Below are 23,990 nucleotides of genomic sequence, written 5' to 3' on the forward strand. Positions count from 1 at the left end.
ACCAGGACCACATGGTCCATACAGCTTCTGAATTATCTCCAAGGATAGAGACTGTGCAACCAACTCTGTGCACCTTCAGGTAAAAAACACGTCCTGTGTTTGTGCTCACTGCCCCTGGTTCTGTCACCAGGCACCACTGAAAAGAGCCTAGCTCCATCTTCTGCACACCCACCTTTAAGGTATTTGCTCACATTAACATGATCATTTCAATCTGTGGCAATCTGCAAGTGAGAAATGAGGCCAGAAAAGACCTTTGGAAGATAAGACCAACTTGAGTTATCCCTCCAACAAGACCAAATGCTCCCATCTGAGAAGCCAATACTTTTACAAAGACCTAACCTTGTCAGCAAGCAAACGTATCATGCTCAGCAAAACAAAGCACTTTAGTTTGATAGCATCTGGTAGCAAAACCATGCTCCCTAGCATGTATTATATTCTCCTTCCTTAGTTCTTAAAAAGTAACTATTGCACAGACTTCTTGACAGAAGTTCAAGAATGCCAAAGCCAGTGAGACTTACTGGTCTGTAATCACACAACCAATTCTGCTTGCCCTTGTTTGAACAGTGTTAATAACCTGGAAACGAAGGTCAGTACAACATGGGTTTCCCTACCCATCTATTTTAGCACTTCTGACTGTTAAACATCCCTGCTGACTTTAAGAGACATATCCTGGCTCAGCTGTTTAACATTCAGCTTAGACCTACACACAATTTCCACTACTAAAGGTGTCAAGCAATAACATGAGATGTCAATAAGTAAGCAGGCTCCACTCTACTGGTTCTCTGTCATAGAATCATAGACTCAACCAGGTTGGAAGAGACCTCCAAGCTCAGCCAGTCCAACCTAGCACCCAGCCCTAAACAGTCAACTAGACCATGGCACTAAGTGCCTCAGCCAGGCTTTTCTTGAACACCCCCAGGGACAGTGACTCCACCACCTCCCTGGGCAGCCCATTCCAATGCCAATCACTCTCTCTGACAACAACTTCCTCCTAACATCCACCCTAGACCTCCCCTGGCACAACCTGAGGCTGTGTCCCCTTGTTCTATTGCTGGTTGTCTGGGAGAGGAGACTGCCTCTTCATTCGGGCAGATCCAAGAGTGATTAATACTCTTAATTATGAGAATGGTAGGATTTTTTCAAATTAAATTAAAATCAAAGCAGAATAATATAAAAGTGGTGAAGAATGTCAATGGCCTAAAGATTATCCTCATCCTGTACAGCCTGCTTTATCCTCCATCAGCTTCTCCTTGACAAAAAAGAAATAATCAAAGAGCATGATGTAAACTTGCTGCAAAAGAGGTGATGGTGACCAACACAAACATTTAGCAGGTAAAACACCTTCGATGTAGTACTGAAAATCTTCCCCAGTAATTTCTAAGGGTATTGCACACTGTCTCAGGGCAGTTTGCCATTCACCACGTGGCTATGTAGAAGTATATATACATCTATGCACAAAAATGACCATGTCGATGCTTTTGCCAAGCATTACCATAACCACATCCTTTAAATTACGACCTATTTAGATAGTCCCCAAGATTAAGCAACTTTGAAAGCCTCCGTTTCTGTTTGCACACCCCGGCACCTGATGCCTGGTTCCCCGGGGCCCACAGCCCCGCGTTCCCACGCCAGTCCCAAGCGGAGTCGGGTGGCAGCGCGACAGGTCCGCACGCCCTCGCACTCAGACACGCACGGCCGGCACCCACGCGTGCACGTCACACCGCTCAGCCCAGCGCACTCAGCCGCCGGCTTTAATCACTGACCTTAACGAAGTGTAATCATTGAACTCCTCTATGCTCTGCAGTCGCCTCCCTCATCGGCACAGCACAATGGCCACGCCGTGCCTGGGCAGTTTTGTGCGAAGCACACGACCCCCGCACCCTGCACCCCCGCGGCCCCCACGGTCCGCCTCGTACAACCGAGCTGTGTCCTCCCGCGCCCCGCCCGGCCCGGCCCCGGCCAAGCCCCGCACCGGCGGTGGGGCACAGCCAGACTCACCAGGAGCCGTTCCCCGGGTGGCCCCTCTCTAGGGCCCGGACCCAGGGCTTGTACCACTCAATCTGCTCGGCAGCTGCTCCCCAGAGCTTCTCGGGCTCCTCCACAGAAGACCTGAAAACTTTCTCGTACTCGCCCAGCGCCCGGGAGGAGGCGGCGCGGCCGCCCAGCGGTGGGCGCCTGGCAGCGGCGACCCAGCCTGGGAGTGGGGTCCCCAGGCAGGGCCGCCCGGGCCGCCTCCAGGCACCACCGCCTCCCCGGCCCACCGCCGCCCCAAGGAGGCTTGGCAGCGCCGCCAGCCTGCCCGGGAAACCCATTTCCCGTGACCTTTAAGGTCGAGGAGCCGCAGGGGCTCCGTTAAGGCTCCACAGTACTCCCGGGCAGCACAGGACAGAGCACCTGAGGCAGCACTCAGCAGGACGGCGCGGCCGGCTCGGAGCGCGGTGGAGCCGCCCCCGCGGTGGCGGAACCGTCCCCGCCCCGACGCTGCTGTGGGACGCCGGCTTGCTTATCCGGGGGTCGCAGAAGGGAGTGGAAGCGAGGGCCGTGGTCGCAGCCCGAACGGGAGCCGGAGCGAGTCGGGATGAGCGGCAGCGGGCGGGCGGCGGCCGCTGCTGTGCCCCGTGGAGCCGCGGGCGGGTCGGCGCGGTCGCCATGTGGGGGTGGTCGGCACTGTGCGCTGGGATGCCACTGACGGCCGAGGGAGGCCGAAACGGGGGAAAACCCTGGATGGTTTTTTTCCTTAATGGTTTGCTTGACATGCAGACGTAATATTCCTCAAGCGTGTATTCTGAAAGCCAGTCTTGCTCCGAGGAAGCTTGCCTGCGATACAGTGAGGCACGCTGTCAGTACCACACAAACAGGAGCTGGTTCTGTTTGCAGGAGGGCTACACTGGCAGAGCCCAAGGTTCGGTGGTCGCAGTTCAGAGCAGCAGATGCACAACTCGGCTAAGGCATGCACCAGTTCCAGAGAATCACAGAATCAGCCAGGTTGGAAGAGATCTCCAAGCTCAGACCAGCCTAGCACCCAGCCCTGTCCAATCGACTGGACCATGGCACTAAGTGCCTTCATCCAGGCTTTCCTTCAACACCTGATGTTATTTTTGTCGTGTAAGAAAATATTTTGGTGCTATAACAGGTCCATTCCAGATCTCTCAGGAAGTTCTTCCTGCAGTCCCACTATAAAGACGTGTGGCACTATTGGCTTGCTAGAGGGCAGGGATCCATCCAGAGGGACCTGGGCAGGCTGCAGAGCTGTGCCCAGGCCAACCTCATGACATTCAACAAGGCCAAGTGTCAGGTCCTGCACCTGGGTCTGTACAATCCCAGGCACAGCTCCAGGCTGGGTGGGGAATGGCTGAGAGCAGCCCTGAGGAACAGGCCCTGGGGGTCTGGGCTGATGCAAATCTCAACATGAGCCTGCAGTGGGAGTGCAGCCCAGACACAACCCTGTGCTAGCTGCAGCAAGAGCAGTGTGGGCACAGGGCAAGGGAGGGGATTCTGCCCCTTGGCTCTGCTCTCCTCAGACCCCACCTGCAGTCCTGGGGGCAGTTCTGGAGCCCCCAGCACAAGAGGGACATGGAACTGCTGGAGCCAGTCCAGAAAAGGGCCACAGAGATGCTCAGAGGGCTGCTGCAGTTCTGCTATGAGGACAGGCTGAGTTGGGGCTCTGCAGCCTGGGGAAGAGAAGGATTCGAGGAGACCTTGGAGTGGCCTTCCAGTGTCGGAAGGGGGCTACAGGAAGGCTGGGGAGGGACTATTGACAAGGTCTGGTAATGACAGGACAAGGGGGAATGTGTTTGAACTGGCAGAAGGGAGGTTTAGACTGGATGTTAGGAAGTTGTTTGCAGTGAGCTGGTGAGACACTGGCACAGGTTGCCCAGGGAGGCTGTGGCTGCTCCCTCCCTGAAGGTGTTTAAGGCCAGGCTGGATGAGGCCTTGAGCAACCTGCTCTAGTGGGAGGTGTCCCTGCCTACGGTGGGGGACAGGAGCTGGATGATCCTTGAGGTCCCTTCCAACCTAGGCCATTCTATGGTTCTGTGATAGGTTTTCAGTTCATATGTGCTTCACTTAGGTATGCTTGAGACTCCATTGTCAATTTCATAGAGAATAAGTCTAATTTTGGCCTTTGCCTTGCATTGCTGGTGTTCTTGTGCTGCAACTTACACAACTTACAGGAAAACCAGTTTCTCTGTCAACTCAGTATCAAAGAAGTAGAATCCCATGAGACAGACATCCAGAATTGAAACATGGTCATTTGCCTTGTTCCCTAGATCCTATTTTTCCTTCTCCAATCACCCCAAAGTTTACTCAACAGTCCTTACACAGTACTTTAGTCAGGGTCAAAGGAAGGGATTTCAACATGCACACTACATGCTCGACTATTTGCTCACTGCTGTTGAGTCAGTGACTTAGCAAATGACTTCAAGGTGCTTGGTTTAGATGATGTGCAATGCTGGATCTTCAGGGTCTGTTTTTCAGTAACAGTTTCGGGGGGGTTATGCTCAGTGTTTTGCTCATGAGAATAGCTGGCTTACTTATAAATCTAAAAGACATGCAGCTGGCACACACTTGGAATTACACAACAAATTATGGTTCACTGTGTAATTTAATAGCTGAAGCTGAATTTCCCATCTACTTTGAAGGATCTCTGGTGAACTCCTCTTAAGCCATATAGTTGTTACTACAGCCTTGGAAAAGACCAAATTTGTGAACATTTAGGTAAGATGTTTAGGCGTGCATTATAGAGGGCACCTTAAGCATTCTGGCTTGTGTTAGAAACACTGTGGCCAGCAGGGACATGGAGGTGATCATCTCCCTGTACTCAGCACTGCTGAGGCCACACCTTGAGTGTTGTGTCCAGTTCTGAGCCCCCCACTATAGGCAGAACATTGAGGTTCTGGAGTGTGCCCAGAGAAAGGCGGGGAGGCTGGAGAAGGGCCTGGAGCAGCTGGGCTGCAAAGAGGGGCTGAGGGAACTGGGGATGTTCAGGCTGGAGAAGGGAGGCTGAAGGAGACCTTGTTATTCTCCAGGGCTTCCTGAAGGGAATTTGAAGCCTATGCTCTTTGATGACAAGGGACAGGGCTAGAGGAAATGGTTCCAAGCTGTCCCAGGGCAGGTTCAGGATGAGTTTTAGGAAATATTTCTTCACTGGAAGGGTTTTCAAACATTAAAATGGCCTGCCCAGGGCAGTGCTGGAGTCACCATCCCTGAAAGTGTTAAAGAAGCCTGTGGACTTAGGGACATGGCTTAGTGTTGACACTTCAGTGCTGGGTCAAAGGTTGGACTGGATGAGCTTTGAGGTCTCATCCAACCAGATATATTCCACGATTCTGTGCTAATGGTCCCTAGAAACCAAAGTCCAAAGTTGACATCTTGGCCTTTGGGCATATTAGACCAGCAAACCAATGTCCAGCTGCTAAATCTCATGATGAAGGTTAAAAAAATAAATCACTCAGTCCTTGAGTAAAAGTAGAGTCCTTGTTTTTAAAATAATTTAGTTTTCATATCACATAAAAATGTTGCATGGACTCATCAACAGCTGAAAATAATTTTTATATGCAGTTAATCCTCTGATGTTTTAAAAAGCCTCTTGTAATGAACCACCCTGCAGGACAGCTCTCCCTCTAGAACTCTACCATATTGTGTACAAAACAAGCAAACTGCACAGCCTTAACCCACCTGGGGCAGTGATCTTGAACCTGACCCCAGGTGGTCTTGACCCCTCCCCAGGGGTGGGTCTGAACACTACCAGGTGATGGTGCTTAGCTCACTCTCCCTCCCTAAGATCCATAAAAGCAGGGGGACTTCCAACCTGGTTGATTCTATGATGGATGGTAACCCCATTGTCTTGACTGGAAGGCCAAAATAGGCCTGAACATGTCCTGGCTTGCCCAGACATGTTCTTCTGTTCTCCTTCCCTCTGTTGTGGGGAGAAACAGGAAAAAGGACAAAGAACCTGGAGCCATTGAGTCTAAGGACCCTGGCTTGCCCAGACTGGTTTTACTCCCACTTACATCCTGTAGTAAACAAGGTAAACTTGGCTTGTGCCTGCCTCATGCAAGGCCTATGTTTTTCCTGAATTTGGGTAAAGTAAGCCATGGTTTCACCTAATAAGGTCAAGCTCAGCTAAGTGCCATTCTGATTGGCTGTTCTGTGTCCAAAGGTCTCAGGCTACATTGACAAAGAGGTGATCAGGTAGAGACAACATGCTTGCTTGCTTGGTCTCTGCTGCCAGGCAAGCAGCAACAGAACAAGGGGACACAGTCTCAAGTTGTGGCAGGGGAGGTCTAGGCTGGATGTTAGGAGGAAGTTGTTGGCAGAGACAGTGATTGGCATTGGAATGGGCTGCCCAGGGAGGTGGTGGAGTCGCTGTCCCTGGAGGTGTTGAAGCAAAGCCTGGCTGAGGCACTTAGTGCCATGGTCTGGTTGACTGGCTAGGGCTGGGTGCTAGGTTGGGCTGGCTGATCTTGGAGGTCTTTTCCAACCTGGTTGATTCTATGATTCTATGAAAAGTAGTGCTTTATTTTCAAGAGTGCCTTTTTTCATTTACTACTTTACTCTTTCTCCATTAAATGTGTTAATTATTATGTTTATCTGTATGAGTGCTTCATTCTTTGTTACCCAGAATTCACAAGATTGACCTTGGATTTGCAATGAAGAGGAGTGCTTCTAAGCAGAACTGTATTTTCCCTTATGACTTGTGATAGTTTGGGTGTTACTCACCCCCCCAACTTAACTAAAATCACCCAGACTAGACTCAGTAGATCTGGAAATTGAATGAAGCTTTATATTTACAGCTTAGCACAAGATACAAGCAAGTATTGACAATATATCTACAGCTATAGACAGAAATAGACAAGTTAAAAAGTAATACAGAAATGCAACAGCCCTCCCAGAAACCTTAGTGCCCAGGAGGAGCTCCCAACCACCCTTCCACCTTTTCCCACCCTTCTACCTTACCCCAGACTTTGCCTGACATGCAAGGTGAGTTTGGAAGGTAGGCTGGGGGGTTAGGAAGGAGATGGATTAGGCAGCAAGTTAGATTAGAGAGAGAAGTTCATGCAGCTCCAAAGCCCAGAGCGCAACTCTGTTATCTATGTTTATCTCAGCAAGCCTACGAGTGCAGCAGCCATCACCATTGTTTCCTTTTCACAGCCTAGCATCTAATTCCTCTCACCAAAACATCCAGCTAGCTTCAAACTAGCACACTTGTATAGAACATAGTGAAGCAGGTAGGAATCTGCATATATTGAATTAATTCTACTAACCTGCAAATCCTACAGCATTCACCTTTAACTGTGCACATTATACAGTTTGATTAGGTTTGACCCTGTTAGGTTTCTATACTCACCATGTGCCTTAAATAGCATTGTCCGTGGCACAGGTCTCCTGTGCCATATTCATGTCTTCCTGCAGTGCTCAGGTCAGCAGATTCACAGTTGTCCTGTATTATAAATGGAAGGGAAACAAAAAAAGACATTGAAAAGTAACCTTTTTAGTGCATAATTATTCTAAATTTATAAATGTATACCCCAAATGGTTTGATATAGCATAGTAGTTGTGTCCCATAAGGTATTATTCACATCAAACCACTGGTGATGTGTACAAAATGTGCTGCTATGGTAAATCCTTTTTAGGGTTAAATGCAACAAGAAGACAAAGGCAGGATTTATTCCAAAGCCTGTTAATGATACTTGCAAAAAGACTTTATGAGTCAGAATGCAAAGTTTACTCCATGGTGGCTTAATTTGTCAGTGAAGAAGTGCTCTCTAGCTCTACTAATCTGAATATTGAAGTGCAGCCTTTGGGATCAGACTGAGCCTGTTACTCAGAAGCTGAAAGAATTGAGCTGCCAGACCAACCTTAAAATTGATCCAAAATATGGTTGGTTTTCACACTTTGCCACTCCAGCAGAGCGAAATCTCAGCACGATGCAAGACAGATTAGATATGCAAATGCCTCTTAATAACAAAGACAGGTAGGTGTGTTTCTTTCACAGCATACTGGTTTGAAGCTAAGTGGAATATTTTAATGAGAGATATTAGATTATGGGCTGTGAAAAGGAAACAATGGTGATGTCTACTTCACCCACAGGTTTGCTGAGACATAAAAACAAAGACACCTAGATAAGGCAGTCTGTGTCTTTCTCTGGCTTCTGCCATATTAACTGCTTCTAGCTGGATTAGTTAATCATTCTGCTTCGAACTCCTCTTGCTGATCCTTCCAACTCACCTTGCACATCAGGCAAAGTCTGAGATAAGAGAGGGGGGTGAAAAGAAGGTGCAAAGGTGGTTAGGAGGTCCCTCCTGGGCACTCTCAGTGGGTGGGAGGGGTGCTGTGTTTCTGTATTACTTGTCTATTTCTGTGTCTAGCTGAAATATCTGTAATACATTGTAAATATCTGCTTGTATATTGTGCTAAGCTGTGAGTATAAAGCTTCATCCCTTCACTTCCAGCTGGCTAAGTCTAGTCTGAGTGGAATTCATTGTGTTGCATGGCAGGTTAACTCCCAGAACCACTACAGACAGGAAAATTACCGTGGTTTCCAAGGTTCTTGAGGCCTTTAGAAGCCTACTGCTGAATATTAAAAGGTCAGATGACAAATGAGTGAGAGGGTTTTGATAACACAAACCTTGTGGTATATTCATCGGTTAGGTGTAACTGCTCTTGAGTACACATCTATATTTTATACAAGAAAGAGATATTCAAAACACCCCAGTTACACCAAATTTAGTATCATTTTGTGCTGAGTCTCAGCTTGCTCTATGTTATCACAGACTTTAAGTTTTTGTTGAATAATTCAACACTGTATTTTCACTGCTGGAACTTTCATTTCTGCTGCTATTAGGTTCTCAGCTGACAGCCATTGTCCTTGTAACTCTTTTCTTATCTGGAGAGGTAATTTTATTTTGTTACTCAGTGCTTGTGCCATCCATGCATATATTTTCTTTTGTCTCTTCTTCTGTTAAGACATTTTTCCTGACATCTACTTCTTAGATTTCTTCATTTTAGAGAAGATCCATGCCAGTTATATACTTAAATCACTTTCAGGTGTACACATTCACACAGTGGCTCTTTCTATTTAACCATGCTTCTTGAACTTCACAGAATGGCCCAAAAGAGAGCTCTAAGATTTTTTTCCTCCTCTGATCCATAAAATCACGAGCTTGCTTGAGTTTTAATAGCTTCTCTTTCACACTTGCAGAGGTCTCTTAGTAATTCTTGGGCATAATTTTAAAAGGTTTGCAAGATTAGGCTGTTCAGTCTGGAGAAGAGGAGGCTCCCAGGTGATGCCTGAGGTCCCTTTGAACCTGGTATTCTATGAATGCCTGACAACCTTTTTGTTGAAGAAATCTGTCCTAGTATCCAAAATAAACCTCTTCTGGCATCACAGTTGTATGATTACATGATGAAATCCTGTCATCTATTTCTCATCTATTTCTCATCTATTTCTGTAACTCAGACATGACAATAACTGTAGGATAAAATAACATAGGATGAAGGAATACAAGGACAGGATGACAGCAAGGATCTTGAAAGCGTGAGCACAGTGGTATTTGAGGCCTGTAGAGATATACAGGTCTGTACCGTGCACCTCCACCAGCAGCACCACCAGAAGAACCCCTGATGAACTCCACAGATCATCCCTGGGCCACGCACCTGTCTCTCTCTGCCCACCCATCTGCAGGTGATGGTAATATAATCCCAGTTCTTTTCCTTCCCTGCTTCTTCTCTTCTTCTCTGCTGGTCTCTCTCCCCCCCCCTCCCCTTCTCTCTCTCCCTCCCTCTGTTTTGTCCAACTTTATCCTTTAATAACTAGTTTTGTGGTGCTCTCTGGTCTGGCTTGCACCTTAATTTCACAACACAGCAATCTATAAGAACAGGTCTTGCTCCTCTGGACAGAGATATTTTTAGTCTCTGTCCTCTGCACCTTGACAACAATGTGCCTCCTTTTCTTCAAGGAGAAGAGAAAAACATAAGGCCTAACAACAACATTCAAAATGAAGATCTAAATGATGAACAGGTATGTAAGGAAGGGAGCAGCGACAATATAATTCATTAGTTGTGCTAATTGTCAGCCTCACAGCCTGCTCTGCCAATCACCAACAACAGTAGCAGTCACCTAGCAAGGAGAATTGATTATGGGCAGTGAAAGGTAAGGACAAAGAGTTTGCTCCTTTGCTGGGTTCCTGGTTCCTCAAATGCTGAATATTTCTGTCAACTCATTATAGAATCATAGAATCAAACAGGCTGGAAGAGACCTCCAAGATCATCCAGTCCAACCTAGCACCCAGCCCTGGCCAATCAACCAGCCCATGGCACTAAGTGCCTCATCCAGGCTTTGCTTCAACACCTCTAGGGATGGCGACTCCACCACCTCCCTGGGCAAAAAAAAATCATTGCAGTTCTCATATTTAAAATGCAATGGGCAAAAAAATCTTTGCAGTTCTCATATTTAAAATGCAATGCATAAATTATTCTGTGTGTTAATGAAAAATAAGTGTCTTTTGTCGTTAGCTATTCTGGATACAACAAGATAAACTATGGTTAAATAATAGATGTCTTTGTTATCACCTTTTCTAAGCCTGTGAGTGGTTAGTGAAAACACTGATGTAAATTTCTAACTATGATGAATCTCTTTTGCCTGTGGAAAACAAATCAGAACATGAAAGAAATCACACCAAGTCCTGGAGCTGCTGTCACAAGCTGCATGTAACATAGCAGGTGATGTCATCTGGATGGCAGTGCTAAAAGGCTGTGACTACAAAATATGCTTTAAAGGTGCATCTGCCAAACCAGCCAGCTCTTGCCTGAGCCTGTGAACGTGTGTGTTGCTAACAGATACTTCAGAGATACTCAGGGAAAGCCCCACAAGCGTTTCCTAGCAATTTTTGCTGTAACAGGTCACAAGACAGTTCTTTTTTCAATCTGCAAAATTACTCCATTACTTTCTGAACAATCCCTTCCCTTCAAGATCTGTTATCCAGGGAATTTCTAAAGCCTTTGCTACACTTTTCCCCAACCAGTCCCACATTTTCAGAACCTTGTTGGACTGCTGACGGTGAAATGCATAGCAGTTCACACAGCCATTCCTTGCTTCCCATAAGCTATGTGAAGACAGCAATACAATTCATGTTTCTTGATACAGCACAAAGTGACAGACTCAGAGATTACAGCAGCTGGCTGAAACTGAAGCCCCACTGTGTTCACTGTCTCATACATTACAGCAGTTGGCTAAAACTGAAGCTCCACTGTGTTGACTGTCTCATACATTGCAGAAGTTGCCTAAAACTGAGGCTCCACTGTGTTGACTGTCTCATACATTGCAGAAGTTGCCTAAAACTGAAGCTCCACTGTGTTGGCTGTCTCATACATTACAGCAGTTGGCTAAAACTGAAGCTCCACTGTGTTCAGGGAGGAGTAAAAGAAGAGGAAATAGTTCTGAAGAATCTGCATCCTTTGAAATATCTTCCACTACTATTTTAAGACCCCAAAATGTCCCTATGGATTCAAAGTGTTTTGATCTCCAGGTATCAGTCAGAGGTAAAAAGGTTGCAATCAATCCTTAACACAGTGATGCCAACAGTCAAGACAACCAAGCCTCATCCCTGCAACCCAAATGAAACCAAAGGCCAAATGTAAACAAAATTTCTATTGGTGAAGCTGTTGTATTCCTTTGTTACTGATGTGCTGGAACCCTCTGCAGCAACACTCTCATGTACTTAGATAGTCCTGGCACTCTGTTGGAATGCCAAGTGATCAAGGATGATCACTTGTGATCTTACCCCTGTGAGACTGAAGAATCATGCTCGATCCAAATACTGCAGGAGAACTCAGAACAGCTGGAATGTGACCTCTAGGACTGACACTAACCAGTCCAAAGCAGAAAGCTGATGATTTTCTGTCCATCTGTTCTCTAAAGCATTACAACATTTAGGTTCTGCACATGTCTAGACAACAAGACCAGCTTTGAAGCTGCCTCTTAATCCCACTCCCTGAAAATACTTCATTACATGAGGAAAGTAGTCTCAATAAAAACAGGAGTGGCAACCCTTTCCCTTTTAAATTGCTGCATCTAACATGTGCCTGTCTTTGTTTGTGCTGTTCTAGATGACTGAAAACAAACCTCTAATGAATATTATTTAATGCCTGGAGTATCCTGATATTGGTCTGGTAGAAATATTTAAATCCCCATTTTTTGAGATAATTGAAGCTTGGCTTAGATGGGCTTCACAACATTCATTTTGGTCTGAACAAAACAATCATTTGCTTCTCTTTTGAGATTCTGGTGCAAAGCAAAAGTGCATTCCAGTGCCAGCTACATTTTGTTTTGGGGTTAGTGAGAAATAAAGGAATGCCTTCAAAATGCCTCACAGCTGGTGATGGAGGCCTCATCCGGAAGACTCAACACTTGCAATTCTGCTTTGTCTGACAGTATTGACTGTTTCTGTATTGTAATAGAAGCATAGAATCAACCAGGTTGGAAGAGACCTCCAAGCTCATCCAGGCCAACCTAGCACCCAGCCCTGGCCAATCAACCAGACCATGGCACTAAGTGCCCCAGCCAGGCTTGGCTTCAACACCTCCAGGGATGGCAACTCCACCACCTCCCTGGGCAGCCCATTCCAATGCCAATCACTCTCTCTGCCAACAACTTCCTCCTAACATCCACCCTAGACCTCCCCTGCCACAACTTGAGACTGTGTCCCCTTCTTCTGTTGTTGCTTGCCTGGCAGAAGAGACCAACCCCATCTGGCTACAGCCTCCCTTCAGGCAGCTGCAGACAGCAATGAGCTCTGCCCTGAGCCTCCTCTGCTGCAGGCTGCACCCCCCCAGCTCCCTCAGCCTCTCCTCACAGGGCTGTGCTCCAGGCCCCTCCCCAGCTTTGTCGCCCTCCTGTGGACACCTTCCAATACTGCAACATCTCTCTTGAATGGAGGAGCCCAGAACTGGACACAGCACTCAAGGTGTGGCCTGAGCAGTGCTGGGTACTGGGGAAGAAGAACCTCCCTTGTCCTGCTGCCCACACTGCTCCTGAGCCAGCCCAGGATGCCATTGGCTCTCTTGTGCTAGCGCTGGGTGCTAGGTTGGACTGGATGATCTTGGAGGTCTCTTCCAACCTGGTTGATTCTATGATTCTATGAGCTAATCAATGTAATTGATAATTGTGTCTCAAATAGTACTTGCTAAGCTCAGCATAAAGGCTAATTGTTCTTTTCTTGTCCACAGTGCTGTTTTGTTTAGCTAGCCTGTAAAATGATGCCTGTTGTACTGTCTTTAGCTGTTCTCAATGTAATTTGTATTTGCATGGGGGACAAGAGGAGTGGCTTTGAATAATGCAAGTTGAAAATCTCAGGAGTTCTCCATAGATGCCTTCCATTACTTAACTTTCCAGGGAGTTAGCACAGCTCCATATCGTGCAGTGCTGGATGCTAAAATAGCCTTCACGCCTCAGTGCAGCTCATTTATTGAGTGTCCATGTACACAGAGCCTCAGCTCCTGCATGGGTAACTGATACTGGGTTTAGACTTCATTTCTCAGGGGTTGAATGCCATAGAAACACAATTAAAAAGCAGTTTCTGCACTCACTACTAACAAAGTGCCTTAGCAGGCCAGTCTCAGAGTACCAAATCCACTGAATGCACTGTGGTAGGTTTATGGATGTAAATAGCCTTTAGCTTTCACCAGAAATGCCAACACAGGCATTAAGAAGGGTAGCCTTGGGATCTCTAAGTATATCAGACATGGTATTGTAACCTAGTGAGGAAGCAAGGAATACTAGCATGACAACCAGAGAAACTGACAGGAAATCAAACTTCCACAGTCTGTCTCCAGAGAGAGAGTCTTACTGCATCAGCTTGGCAGACCTGACAGAGCTAGCCAGGGGGTATTTATTGTGGTGGAAAACCAGATAAAAATTGACTTCTTTATAAGAAAGCATTTCTTTTTAAACCAACTTCTTGTTGCCAGACCTTACAAACCGTAGCTGCTTTCCAATCTTCCAAGTGTTTCAAGGTTTAACTCTTTTATCAAGTGCTGTATGGGATAGATGCCCAGGCCAGCTGCAGACCATCCTACTCCTCAGCCCAGAAGTGTGGTTCAGCAGAAAGAGAAGGCTATAGGCTACAGAAGTGGATAACAGCCCTCTTCCATCCTGGTGGGGATCCCCTCCATGAGGGAAGGCCAGTCAGTTTTGAGCAGCATGATCCCAGGAGGTGAAAAGATGTCATCTCAAAGAGCAAAGAAGATACTACTGGTTTATGAGCCCCTCAGCCAGGACTGAGAAACCTCTGTGACACAGCAATTTAGCTTGCTCATCACTCCTGCAGGCTGTCCAAACCGTTTAGGGGCATCCTGGTTCAATTTTAGGATGTTCCTGATGAGAACCAAAGGCAGGGTATCCTACTGCAGCTCAGCTCTGCCCTCTTGTGCATACAGCCTTCTGGGGATGGCTCTCATAGTGGCTACCATCTTATGCTGTATCAAGCTATTCCCCTTAGTACAAACCTTGCTCACAGGTAAAAAGAAAAGAGAGAGGATTTTGGTGTCTCCAGCCCTCAGCATTGCAACAGCATTCAGTTTTACAACACTAGCAGAGCAACAGCCAGGAAAGTGGAGGGGGCCAATGCAGGCCCAACCGGCCAGGAATGCTTCCAGGGACTGTGGGTAAGTGATGATGGACTTCTCCCACTAAATGAATGTATGACCCACCCTGCCAGCAGCCAGCACTGTGTCATATAACACAGACAGGGGCTGGCAAAGCCCCATTGGGACTGCTGTCTCTCACTGCACAGCAGCGTTCCCTGCAAGCACGGAGTGCTTGCTTTTGGCATCACCATGAAGCTCAGAAAGGCAGAAGTAGGGCAGGGATCTGCGGTGTGCTGCTCTCTTTCTTTTGTTACCCAACTTGGTTATGCTTGAAGCCAGCTCTGTTTCAGCATGCTGGTCTAGAAGATGAGCAGTGAGTAGTTGGAAAAGCTTCTCCTTCAACAGCTACATGGAATGGAAATGTAAAGCACACATAATTGATGTGGCATAGTGTTGCAAAGCCTGGATAGAGAAGTGGAAAATCCTTCCAGCTCCACAGTCTGTCTCTAAACTCACAACAATAACATCTGAATCAAGATTCTGAAATCCCCTGCTCTTTTGAAGTCGTTAATCTGTTTGCAATAATAGTCCTGTTCTCTTGGAAATACCATGGAGTACAGCCAGGTTCAGCAGTTTTACAGAGACACAGTTCTGAAATCCCTTAAAAACTAGGCAAACAGGCACAGTTATTCTTTTGCATGGCTACTAAGGATCCACAGGTGCCTCTGGAGGGAAAAAAGAATACAGATTTTAGATAACTTTGCTGTCCCATCTGTGAGGTGAAGCTTCCCCTCGCTGTCAGAGAACTCATGTTCAAAATAGTCCATTCAGTCTCTCTACAGGAGAAGAAAAAAACCCCATTAATAAACTGCATAACTGAGACCTTTTCGAGACAGAGAGCAAAGTTAAAAATGACAAGTCCAGCAGATTCCCATCCCACAGCCTGCTGATAGCAGTGCCTTTCTCTTGCTTAGTCTCTGGCTCTCTGTTCTGGCTTAGTCTCTGTGCTCTCTGGTGTTCTGACACCCAGTTCTCCCCATCTGAAATCCGCTGACATTGCATTAGTGGTGCATAACCAAGTCAAACCCTTACTGGCCATGCAAGTTTCACATGCAGCACTGGAGAGTGCAGTACAGAAATGTTCGACCCTGTGAAGTCTTCTAGGGTTCAGCAAAGCTTATTTAATAGTCTTAGCAAATGACAGACATTGGGCTGCAGTGATCATGCACTGATGGAGTTCATAGTCCTAAGGGATATGGGACAGGCAAGGAGCAGAATCAGGACTCTCAATTTTAGGAAGGCAAACAGGCAGCTCCTTGAGTTAGTCAGTAGGACCCCATGGGAAAGGGGTCCACATTGGTGGACAAGGGACAACGAACAGATGTCATCTATCTGGACTTTTGTAAAGCCTTTGACAGAGGCCCCTACAACACCCTTCTGCCTAAGCTGAAGAGAGAAGGATTTGATGGGTGGACTGTCCAGTGGATAAGGCTGATGGCATACAAAGGGTAGTGGTCAGTGGGTCACCTCCAGACAGAGATGGGTGACAAGTGGTGTCCCCCGGCAGTCTGCACTGAGACCAGTGCTGTTCCATGTCTCCATGAATGATACACACAGCAAGGCTGAGTGCACCCTCAGCAAGTTTGCAGATGACACCAAGCTGAGTGGTATGATTGGTAAGCCTTTTTTATATCTCTAATAGATATTTTTTCCAAGTGTCCTAACAGTTTGAGAGTTGTCACATTAGCTCCAAATGTGTACTTCATCTCTGTTTAGGACTATGAATCTGAGACACAGTAATGTGACTACTTAAGAGGAGCTGTTAACATTTTACATCAATCCAGCTGCTATACAAGTACATAATAACAACAACAACAACAACCACCCTTACATGAATTTTTATTCTTAAAATGGGTTGTTTGCCAGAAACTGATTTCTCAGCTGTGGTACTTTAGCCAACTGAAACATTCTCTTGTCAAGATACCGAAACGGGCTAGTGTTTATCACTTATTAGTTAGAGACACCCATGCTGCATTCAGTTTATCAGAATAAATGGGTTGTTCATGGGTATTATTGAAGCATCTCTAATTTTAAAACTTGAGTATATTTTTAATCTGCTCTGATAACTTCTACTGGCATAATTTCCACAGCTTCCCTAACAATCTATACTAGTGCTTAAACACCGTTGCAGTTGTAGGCTTTTACTGATGTGCAACCTCGAAATTGCTCTGCTTTCAAGTCTGTGGTTTGTCAGACCCTATTGGGTGAGAGGAGTCACAGAATCATAGAATCAGCCAGGTTGGAAGAGACCTCCAAGCTCATCCAGTCCAACCTAGCACCCAGCCCTGGCCAAGCAACCAGACCATGGCACTAAGTGCCTCAGCCAGGCTTCCCCTCAACACCTGCAGGGATGGTGACTGTTACTTGCCTCCCCACACTTTGGAAAATCACCCAGACTAGACTCAGCAGCTCTGGAAATTGAATGGAGCTTTGTATTTACAGTTTAGCACAAGACTCAAGCAGATAGTTAGAGTATCTACAGAAACAGAGAAGTTAAAAAGTAATACAGAAACACAACAGCCCTCCCAGAAACCTGAGTGCCCAAGAGGGGCTCCCATCCACCCTGCCACCTTTCCTCTACCTTACTCAAGATCTTGCCTTATGTTTAAGGTAGTTATGAGGGTCGGACAAAGGGATGAGGAAGCAGATGGATTAGTCATACAGACGACAGGTTAGGTTAGAGAGAGTTCAGCCCAAAAAGCCCAGGCAGCGACTGTGTTATCTGTGTTTGTGTCCTTGTTCTTATCCAGCTCAGCAAGCCTATGAGTGCAGCAGCCATCACCATTGTTTCATTTTCACAGCCTAGCATCTAATTCTTCTCACCAAAACATTCTAGTTAGGCTCAAACTAGCACACCTCTCCTCAGGAATATTGCTCCTTGGCAAACACAAGACTCCAGCTACCACACAGGGCAACAGTTAAAAGAGATACCGTTCTTCACTGAGTCATTCCTCTACACAGTGGTCCACCACAGGGAAGGCAGCAGAAACTCATGTGGGTCGCTGTCATGCTTTTCTCAGAGGACAGCTTCTCCTCTTCCATGAGCGCTGACTGTAGGCAGCAGAGAGCTGCAGGCAAACCTCCCAGAGCCGCAGTGTGAAGTACCCCTCCCTGTACTCCACCTCTGCAAGGGCCTCCAAGCTTGCATAAGCTACAGCTGACCTGCAACAGGTGGCCACCTCACCTCTGTGACCCACCTCTTGCCCTTCAAATACGAGGGCTCCGAATGTGGAGGTTTGTTTAGGATGGTGTGATTTCTTGAGGCGGTGGTGAGATCGAGAGTGAAGCCGCTACGGTGCCGACAGCCTGGTATGTCCCAAGGCCCCACACAGGAACCAGGCCCTCTCCTGGCTTCGGGCGCAGCCTTCCACTCCCTACGGCCCACCTTCGGAGCCCTGCCTCGCCCGACACACCATCCCCTCTTGCGGCCGAGCAGCCTCCCGGCTCCGCGACGGGGACGCTCGGCCCGCCCCACCGCCCCCGGCCCTGGGGAGGCAGGGCTGCCAGATCCGGCCTCCGCCCGTCCTCCCCGCTCCGCGGCGCTGCGGAGCTCCCCTCCCTCAGCCTTCTCTCACCCTCCGCCGCTGCGCGTCCCCGGGGCGGTGGAACCAGCGGCGAGCCGCCTCCTACACCCGCTGCACCGGCCCTGCAGGCCCCAGGACTGCGTCTCGAAGACAGCGCGGCCAGGCCAGGGCCTTACGCCAGATCCTTGTGCGGCGCCGCAGCGATGCCGGCAGCCCGCGCCGGGCCGCGCCGGGCCGCCCTGCGCCCGCAGCACCGCGGTGCCCCGTCTGTGGTGAGCCGCCCTCCTCTGGGCACCTTCTCCGCCCCGCTCGCCTCCTCCTCCCACGGAGCCACCCTCCTCCTCCGCCCCCTCTCCTTGCCAGCCTCCTCCCCGCCCTTCCCCGCACTCCACGCCGGTGCCGGAGCCGCGCGTCACTCGGGCTGCAGCCCCGCCGCAGACATGGCGACACTGACAGCAGTGCAGCCGCTCACGCTGGACAGAGGTAAGCGCGCCCGCCGCGGCTCCCCGCCGCTCCCGCTCTTCCCCTGCACACCCAGCGCCGCAGACTGCGCCCACCGCCGCGCCGGCTCTCGGCCCAGCGCCACCGGCTGTGGCGGGGAGCGGTGAGGAGGCGCTTCCCCGTGGGGTTCAGGTGGGCGGCGGGAGAAGAACTGAAACGGAGGATATAAAACTTTGTCCCGGCAGGGAGGCGGGGGTAGGGCTGGCATCCCAGTGGCGGTGCCGCCGGCGCGGGATGTGACTCCCCAGCCAGCGCGCCCCTCCGCGCCGTTCCCCCGGGCACGCTCCGCCGCCTCCGCCCCTCGGAGCTGGCTCCTGCGCTCACGCCCCCGGAGCTCTGCTCCTAGGGCCCCCGCGCCGCCGCCGCCCTCGCAGGTGGCTCCGTGTAAGGGGTGCTGCGTGGCGGGCAGCAGCTCCGTCCGGCCCCTCCTGGCGGCGAGTTGGGAGCTCTGACCTGCCGTGGAGGCAGGCGCTTGCTGGCAGAATGTGGCGGGCTCGGGGTCTGGCAGGGCTGGGTGCTGTGCGGGGTGGGTACCGGTGACCGCAGCTCTCTGTTGGCGGGCCCCAGTAAGTGTCACCGTGCGGAGCAGCGCGGCTGCCTACTGCTGGAGGCCAGGCGGCCGCGGGTTGGGAGAGCGGCTGGGGTTCGTTGGCTGTGAGGCTGTTTGTAACCTTACCAAGACAGTGTAATAGGGTGCCGAAATGTTCAGGTTATGCTAAAATGCAGCTTTTGCCTCCAGGTCACAAAATTGGCTTTCTCCCACGCGGTACGTTTGTCCCCATAATAAGGCTCAACAGAAACATTATTAGGTTTCTGTGGGTTACAGAGGAGAGTAACTTGCCATTCTGATTTGTTCTGCTTCTTTGGCTTCATCAGTCAGAGAGAGCCAATGGCTCCCAATGCAGCATCCTGAATTGCCAAGGTGTCCTTATTCCTAACTTGCATCCAGAGGCTCCGTGAGTCTTCTCACACGTGCACATCTTACACTCTTGAAAGCATGATTGAAACTGGTGCCTTGGGTTTTTTAATGGTGGGGTTTTTCTTCCCAGAGGATTAAGATGAAGCCTTTGAAGCAAGATAGAGAGCTTCTGGCTGTAAATCCTATGCAAAAGAAACCTGGTGAACTCGATTTCAAAATGAGAAACCAGAGGTAGGCACCTTTTGTGGAAGGCAACAAAGAGCAAAACAGCCCACAAAGTACTCTAAACACAGTTAGATGGATGGCATAAATTCCAGCACAACTAGAAAAGAAGAATCTGAAGTTATTTTTACTGAAATAACAAAGTGTTAGCATGCACTTTAAATTAAACTGCTCAGAAATCCACTGTGTAATCTACCGTTTCACCCTAATACTGTTTTCAGTAAGCAGGACAAATCTATTTCCTGGCAAAGGGTTGAACAGATGGCAATCCATTAGCAAACCTGGCTTTTCAAAGGAAAGTATTACTGTTTCAGAATTGCACATGCCTTTTCAGTACTAAAACTGTGCTTTAAAAAATCCACACTGCACAAAACATGCAAATTGGTCTCAATTTAAGTATAAGCCTCTGTTGTCTGTGTGCAGGATATGCCTAACCGTTTGGCAGTGGTGCCAACAGTGCAGTCTCCCTGGTTCTCAGCCAGGGCTGATAATAGTGCAAGTGAGATCACAGAATGATAGGATAGGACATGCAAAAGGAAAACACAGACAAGAAGTAGAGCCACATAAAGCACCTGGCCTGCAGAAGCTTATTTCATCAGAAGACTACACTTAGTCACATACAACATGTTGCTGCTGCATCAGGTGAAGAGAGTGGGCTGAAGCAAACCCAGAATCAACTAAATGAAGCAGAGTGCTTACAGATATTTCCTCTCCAGTCTGTCTTTCACAGCCATGAAAGAGGTGCTACATGGTGAGACTTCTGTTGCCTTTATTAAAGCAGGCACAGCTATGTTTACTGTCACTGCTTTGCATGACTACTGTGATCTAGGCACAGCCCTGGAGAGTCTCATACACTCATATCCCCTTTGCCATGTCCCACAGAGAGCTCAGCACAGTAAGAAAATAGTGGTTCAGGAGAGATGGCATTAATAGTCTTGCATTGCTGGGGAAATTGCTGCTTGATCTCTGGTCAGGAAATGTTCTGCGTTTCCTCTCGCTGTGGGCTTGCTGAAATCAGTAATACATCAGAAATCTGCATTGTAGTCTGACGTGGTCTCCTCCAGGACAAAACATATACTGGCCAGAGCTGTATTCTAGAACAAAGATGAGGGCTTCCTTAAAGCCTGACATAAATGGGATTCAAAACTTCTGTGGTAAAATGAATTCCCATTTAAAGGTGAAGGGCGTGTTGTGTGTGAATGATTGAAAGCCAATTACATTCTGGAAGATTACTTCAGTCTAAAGCAGAGGAATTAATTTCCTTAATTCTTGTCATCATGTGCCTTTCTACCTGCACAAATGTGTGCAAGTTCCATTAGGGCTCTTTAATATGTGAAGGAAGTTCACAAAATAATGGAAATTTTAATCACTTAACAGTTTAATCTCAAAGGCTTTTGCCTGACCTTTGTGTGGTGCTCTCCTGGGAGGAGGGGGAGGAATCAAAGATTCTTTGAGGGACGAAATTCCAGTGGAGCAAAATGTGGACACTACTTAGGAAGGGTGGTTCCAGCATTTGGGAGCCTTGGGAAAGGCAAGAGCCTGTCTGCTAAGTGTCTTACAACAGCCAAGTAAGTCTTCTATGTAAAAAAGTGCACCCTTCTTATCTCTGCTGCAAGTGTCTTGCTTTAAAAATCAATACCACGCCATCAGTTATCCCCAGTGTCCATCAGAGCCAGCCAGGGGAATATTTTAGGCCCATTCAAAGCTTAAAACCCTGAATGTGTTTGGAACCATACCTTTTGCAGGTTGAGACAGAAAACTACAGTGCTGCCTTTCACAGAATGACAAGCAAACAGAAGTAAATTTTTTTAATGGGGAGTATCTTTTTTTGTTTCGTGTTCAAAGTTATAGATTTTTCAGTATATTCTCAGCTTAATTCACCTCCATTAAAAATCCCTAAGCAGTCACTCCAAGCCCAAAGCTAAATGTTTAAAAACACCTGTACAATTATGTTTTACTTCTCCAATAGGTGTGTCTTTGCTTGCCGCATGTCTCACTTGCATGTTGCCTTCTGTTGCCTCAGAGTCACAGAAGCACAGAATTGTTTTGATTGCAAGGGACTTCTAGGATCATCTAGTCCAGCCATCAACCTACGCTACTGTGGCCATTAAACCACATTCTGAAGTGCCATGTCCACACGTTTTTTGACCACCTTCAACACTGGTGACTCCACCACCTCCCTGGGAAGCCCTTTCCAATGCCTGACCACTCTCTCCTTAAGTGCAATCCAAACCTTCCCTGGCACAGTTTCAGGCCATTTCCTCTCATCACCCAATACTAAAGAGCAGAGACCAACCTCCTTTCACATGTTCTCCCCTCAGCCTCCTCTTCTCCAGACTAAACAATCCCAGCTCCCTCAAACACTCATTGTAAGACTTATTCTCTAGACCCTACACCAGTTTTGTTGCCCTTAGAATCGTAGAATCAACCAGGTTGGAAGAGACCTCCAAGCTCATCCAGGCCAACCTAGCACCCAGCCCTATCCAGTCGTCTAGACCATGGCACTAAGTGCCTCATCCAGGCTTTGCCTGAACACCTCCAGGGATGGTGACTCCACCACATCCCTGGGCAGCCCATTCCAATGCCAATCACTCTCTCTGCCAACAACTTCCTCCTAACATCCAGCCTAGACCTGCCCTGGCACAACTTGAGACTGTGTCCTCTTGTTCTGTTGCTGCTTGCCTGGCAGAAGAGACCAACCCCACCTGGCTGCAGCCTCCCTTCAGGTAGTTGTTGGCAGCAATGAGGTCACCCTTCAGCAGCTGCTTAAAGAATAACAAATCAACCTCTTCTTCCTGGTTGGGTGGTCTATAACAGACTCCAAACAGGTTGTCAGCCTTGTTGGCCTTCCCCCTAATTCTTACCCATAGAGACTCAACCTGATCATCCTTAATCTCTACTTCCATGACATCCAGAGCATCCCTAATATATATATAGAGCTACTCCTCCCCCCCTCCTCCCTCGCCTGTCTCTCCTGAAGAGTCTGTAGCCATTGATTACAGCGCTCCAGTTGTGTGAGTCATCCCACCACGGTTCTGTGATGGTGACAACATCAGAGTTTGCCTCTTGTACCAAGGCTTCCAGCTGCTCTTGTTTGTTGCCCATAATACATGCATTAGTGTACATGCACTTCAGCTGGGCTGCTGCTTTTACCCCTAGCTCTGGCCTACCACCCTTAGCCTCCTTCGGTTCATCTCTAGTACTACTGTGTTTGACCCCTTCCAGCCTTGTATGAGATGTTATAGAATTAGCCTGTGCAGATTAAGAACAAGAGGATCTCTTTTTATGTGAGGGGGGCCTTTCAACTGCCTTTTGTTAATAATGCATGTCCTATTATGGTTTTCTTTATATAGTTACTGTTCACGTCACTGATGGTTTCACTTCTTCACGTGACTGAGCAGGGAAGAAATTTGAATAGACTGAATAGACAGTGCTGATATTTTAATCCCTATGAAGCTTCTTAACAAGGTCATAGCTATTGGCTATTGACAACCAAATTACTCTTGCTTTCAAATAGATCCTTGGAAGCTGGAAAGACTTCTTACTGTTTGGCTGTAATGCATAACTGACTTCTGTTTTTTAATGTGAATACAAGCAGATATTTTTCCAGTGTAGTGGGTGCCCCAAACCTTCTGAAAGTCCTTCATAGAGCACCACGTTCAGTGATGATAAATAAGAACATGAATGGGCTTTGGAATTGCCTTCAGCAATTAGAAGTGGTAGACAAACTCAGTCAGATGTGGCACCAGATGGTGCCTGACCGTTAATTCACATTGGTATGTGCTAGAGTACTCCCTCCCTCCCTTTCTTCCTTCCTTCTTTCCTTCCTTCCTTCCTTCCCTCCCTCCCTCCCTCCCTCCCTCCCTTCCTTCTTTCCTTCCCTCCCTCCCTCCCTCCCTCCCTCCCTCCCTCCCTCCCTCCCTCCCTCCCTCCCTCCCTCCCTTCCTTCCTTCCTTCCTTCCTTCCTTCCCTCCCTCCTTCCTTCCTCCTTTCCTCTTCTTGTCAGTTTTCTTATTTCACCCTCATAGCCTATATAAATGGGGACTTTTCCCCATCTGTGCTCATCTATATGTATGCAACAGAAATTGTATCAAACAGAAGCTGTGGTAGACTACATGCTCATCAGGAAGAGAAAATGAGGTTCATAAAGTGTGAAATACAGTCCTTGACAGAGCAGC

The 23,990-nt window shown here is 47.9% G+C and overlaps 2 protein-coding genes and 1 long non-coding RNA gene across 10 annotated transcripts in view; 1 reads left to right on the forward strand and 2 right to left on the reverse strand.

The window, feature by feature from the left end:
- ACSS3 (acyl-CoA synthetase short chain family member 3) overlaps positions 1-2,954 on the reverse strand; it is a 35,043-nt gene extending 32,089 nt beyond the window's left edge. For 4 of the 5 annotated variants that reach the window (XM_064141919.1, XM_064141923.1, XM_064141915.1 and 1 more), the window contains exon 1: positions 1,999-2,954. In XM_064141919.1, coding sequence (XP_063997989.1) covers positions 1,999-2,312 — 314 coding nt within the window. In that variant the 5' untranslated portion in view covers positions 2,313-2,954. The remainder of the gene's footprint in view (positions 1-1,998) is intronic. The other variant, XM_064141913.1, reaches the window with a different exon arrangement.
- A 3,810-nt stretch (positions 2,955-6,764) lies between these two features.
- Positions 6,765-18,311, reverse strand: LOC135174629 (uncharacterized). Its single transcript, XR_010302037.1, has 2 exons — positions 18,222-18,311; positions 6,765-7,441 (listed from the first exon to the last, which is right to left on the reverse strand). It is a non-coding gene; the product is annotated as an uncharacterized LOC135174629 (long non-coding RNA).
- A 62-nt stretch (positions 18,312-18,373) lies between these two features.
- Positions 18,374-23,990, forward strand: part of LIN7A (lin-7 homolog A, crumbs cell polarity complex component) — a 39,027-nt gene continuing 33,410 nt past the window's right edge. For all 4 annotated transcript variants that reach the window (XM_064141955.1, XM_064141948.1, XM_064141933.1 and 1 more), the window contains exon 1: positions 18,374-18,653. In XM_064141955.1, the coding sequence (XP_063998025.1) occupies positions 18,374-18,653 (280 nt within the window). The remainder of the gene's footprint in view (positions 18,654-23,990) is intronic.

Source organism: Pogoniulus pusillus, chromosome 4 (assembly GCF_015220805.1).
Source record: "Pogoniulus pusillus isolate bPogPus1 chromosome 4, bPogPus1.pri, whole genome shotgun sequence".
NCBI lineage: Eukaryota > Metazoa > Chordata > Aves > Piciformes > Lybiidae > Pogoniulus > Pogoniulus pusillus.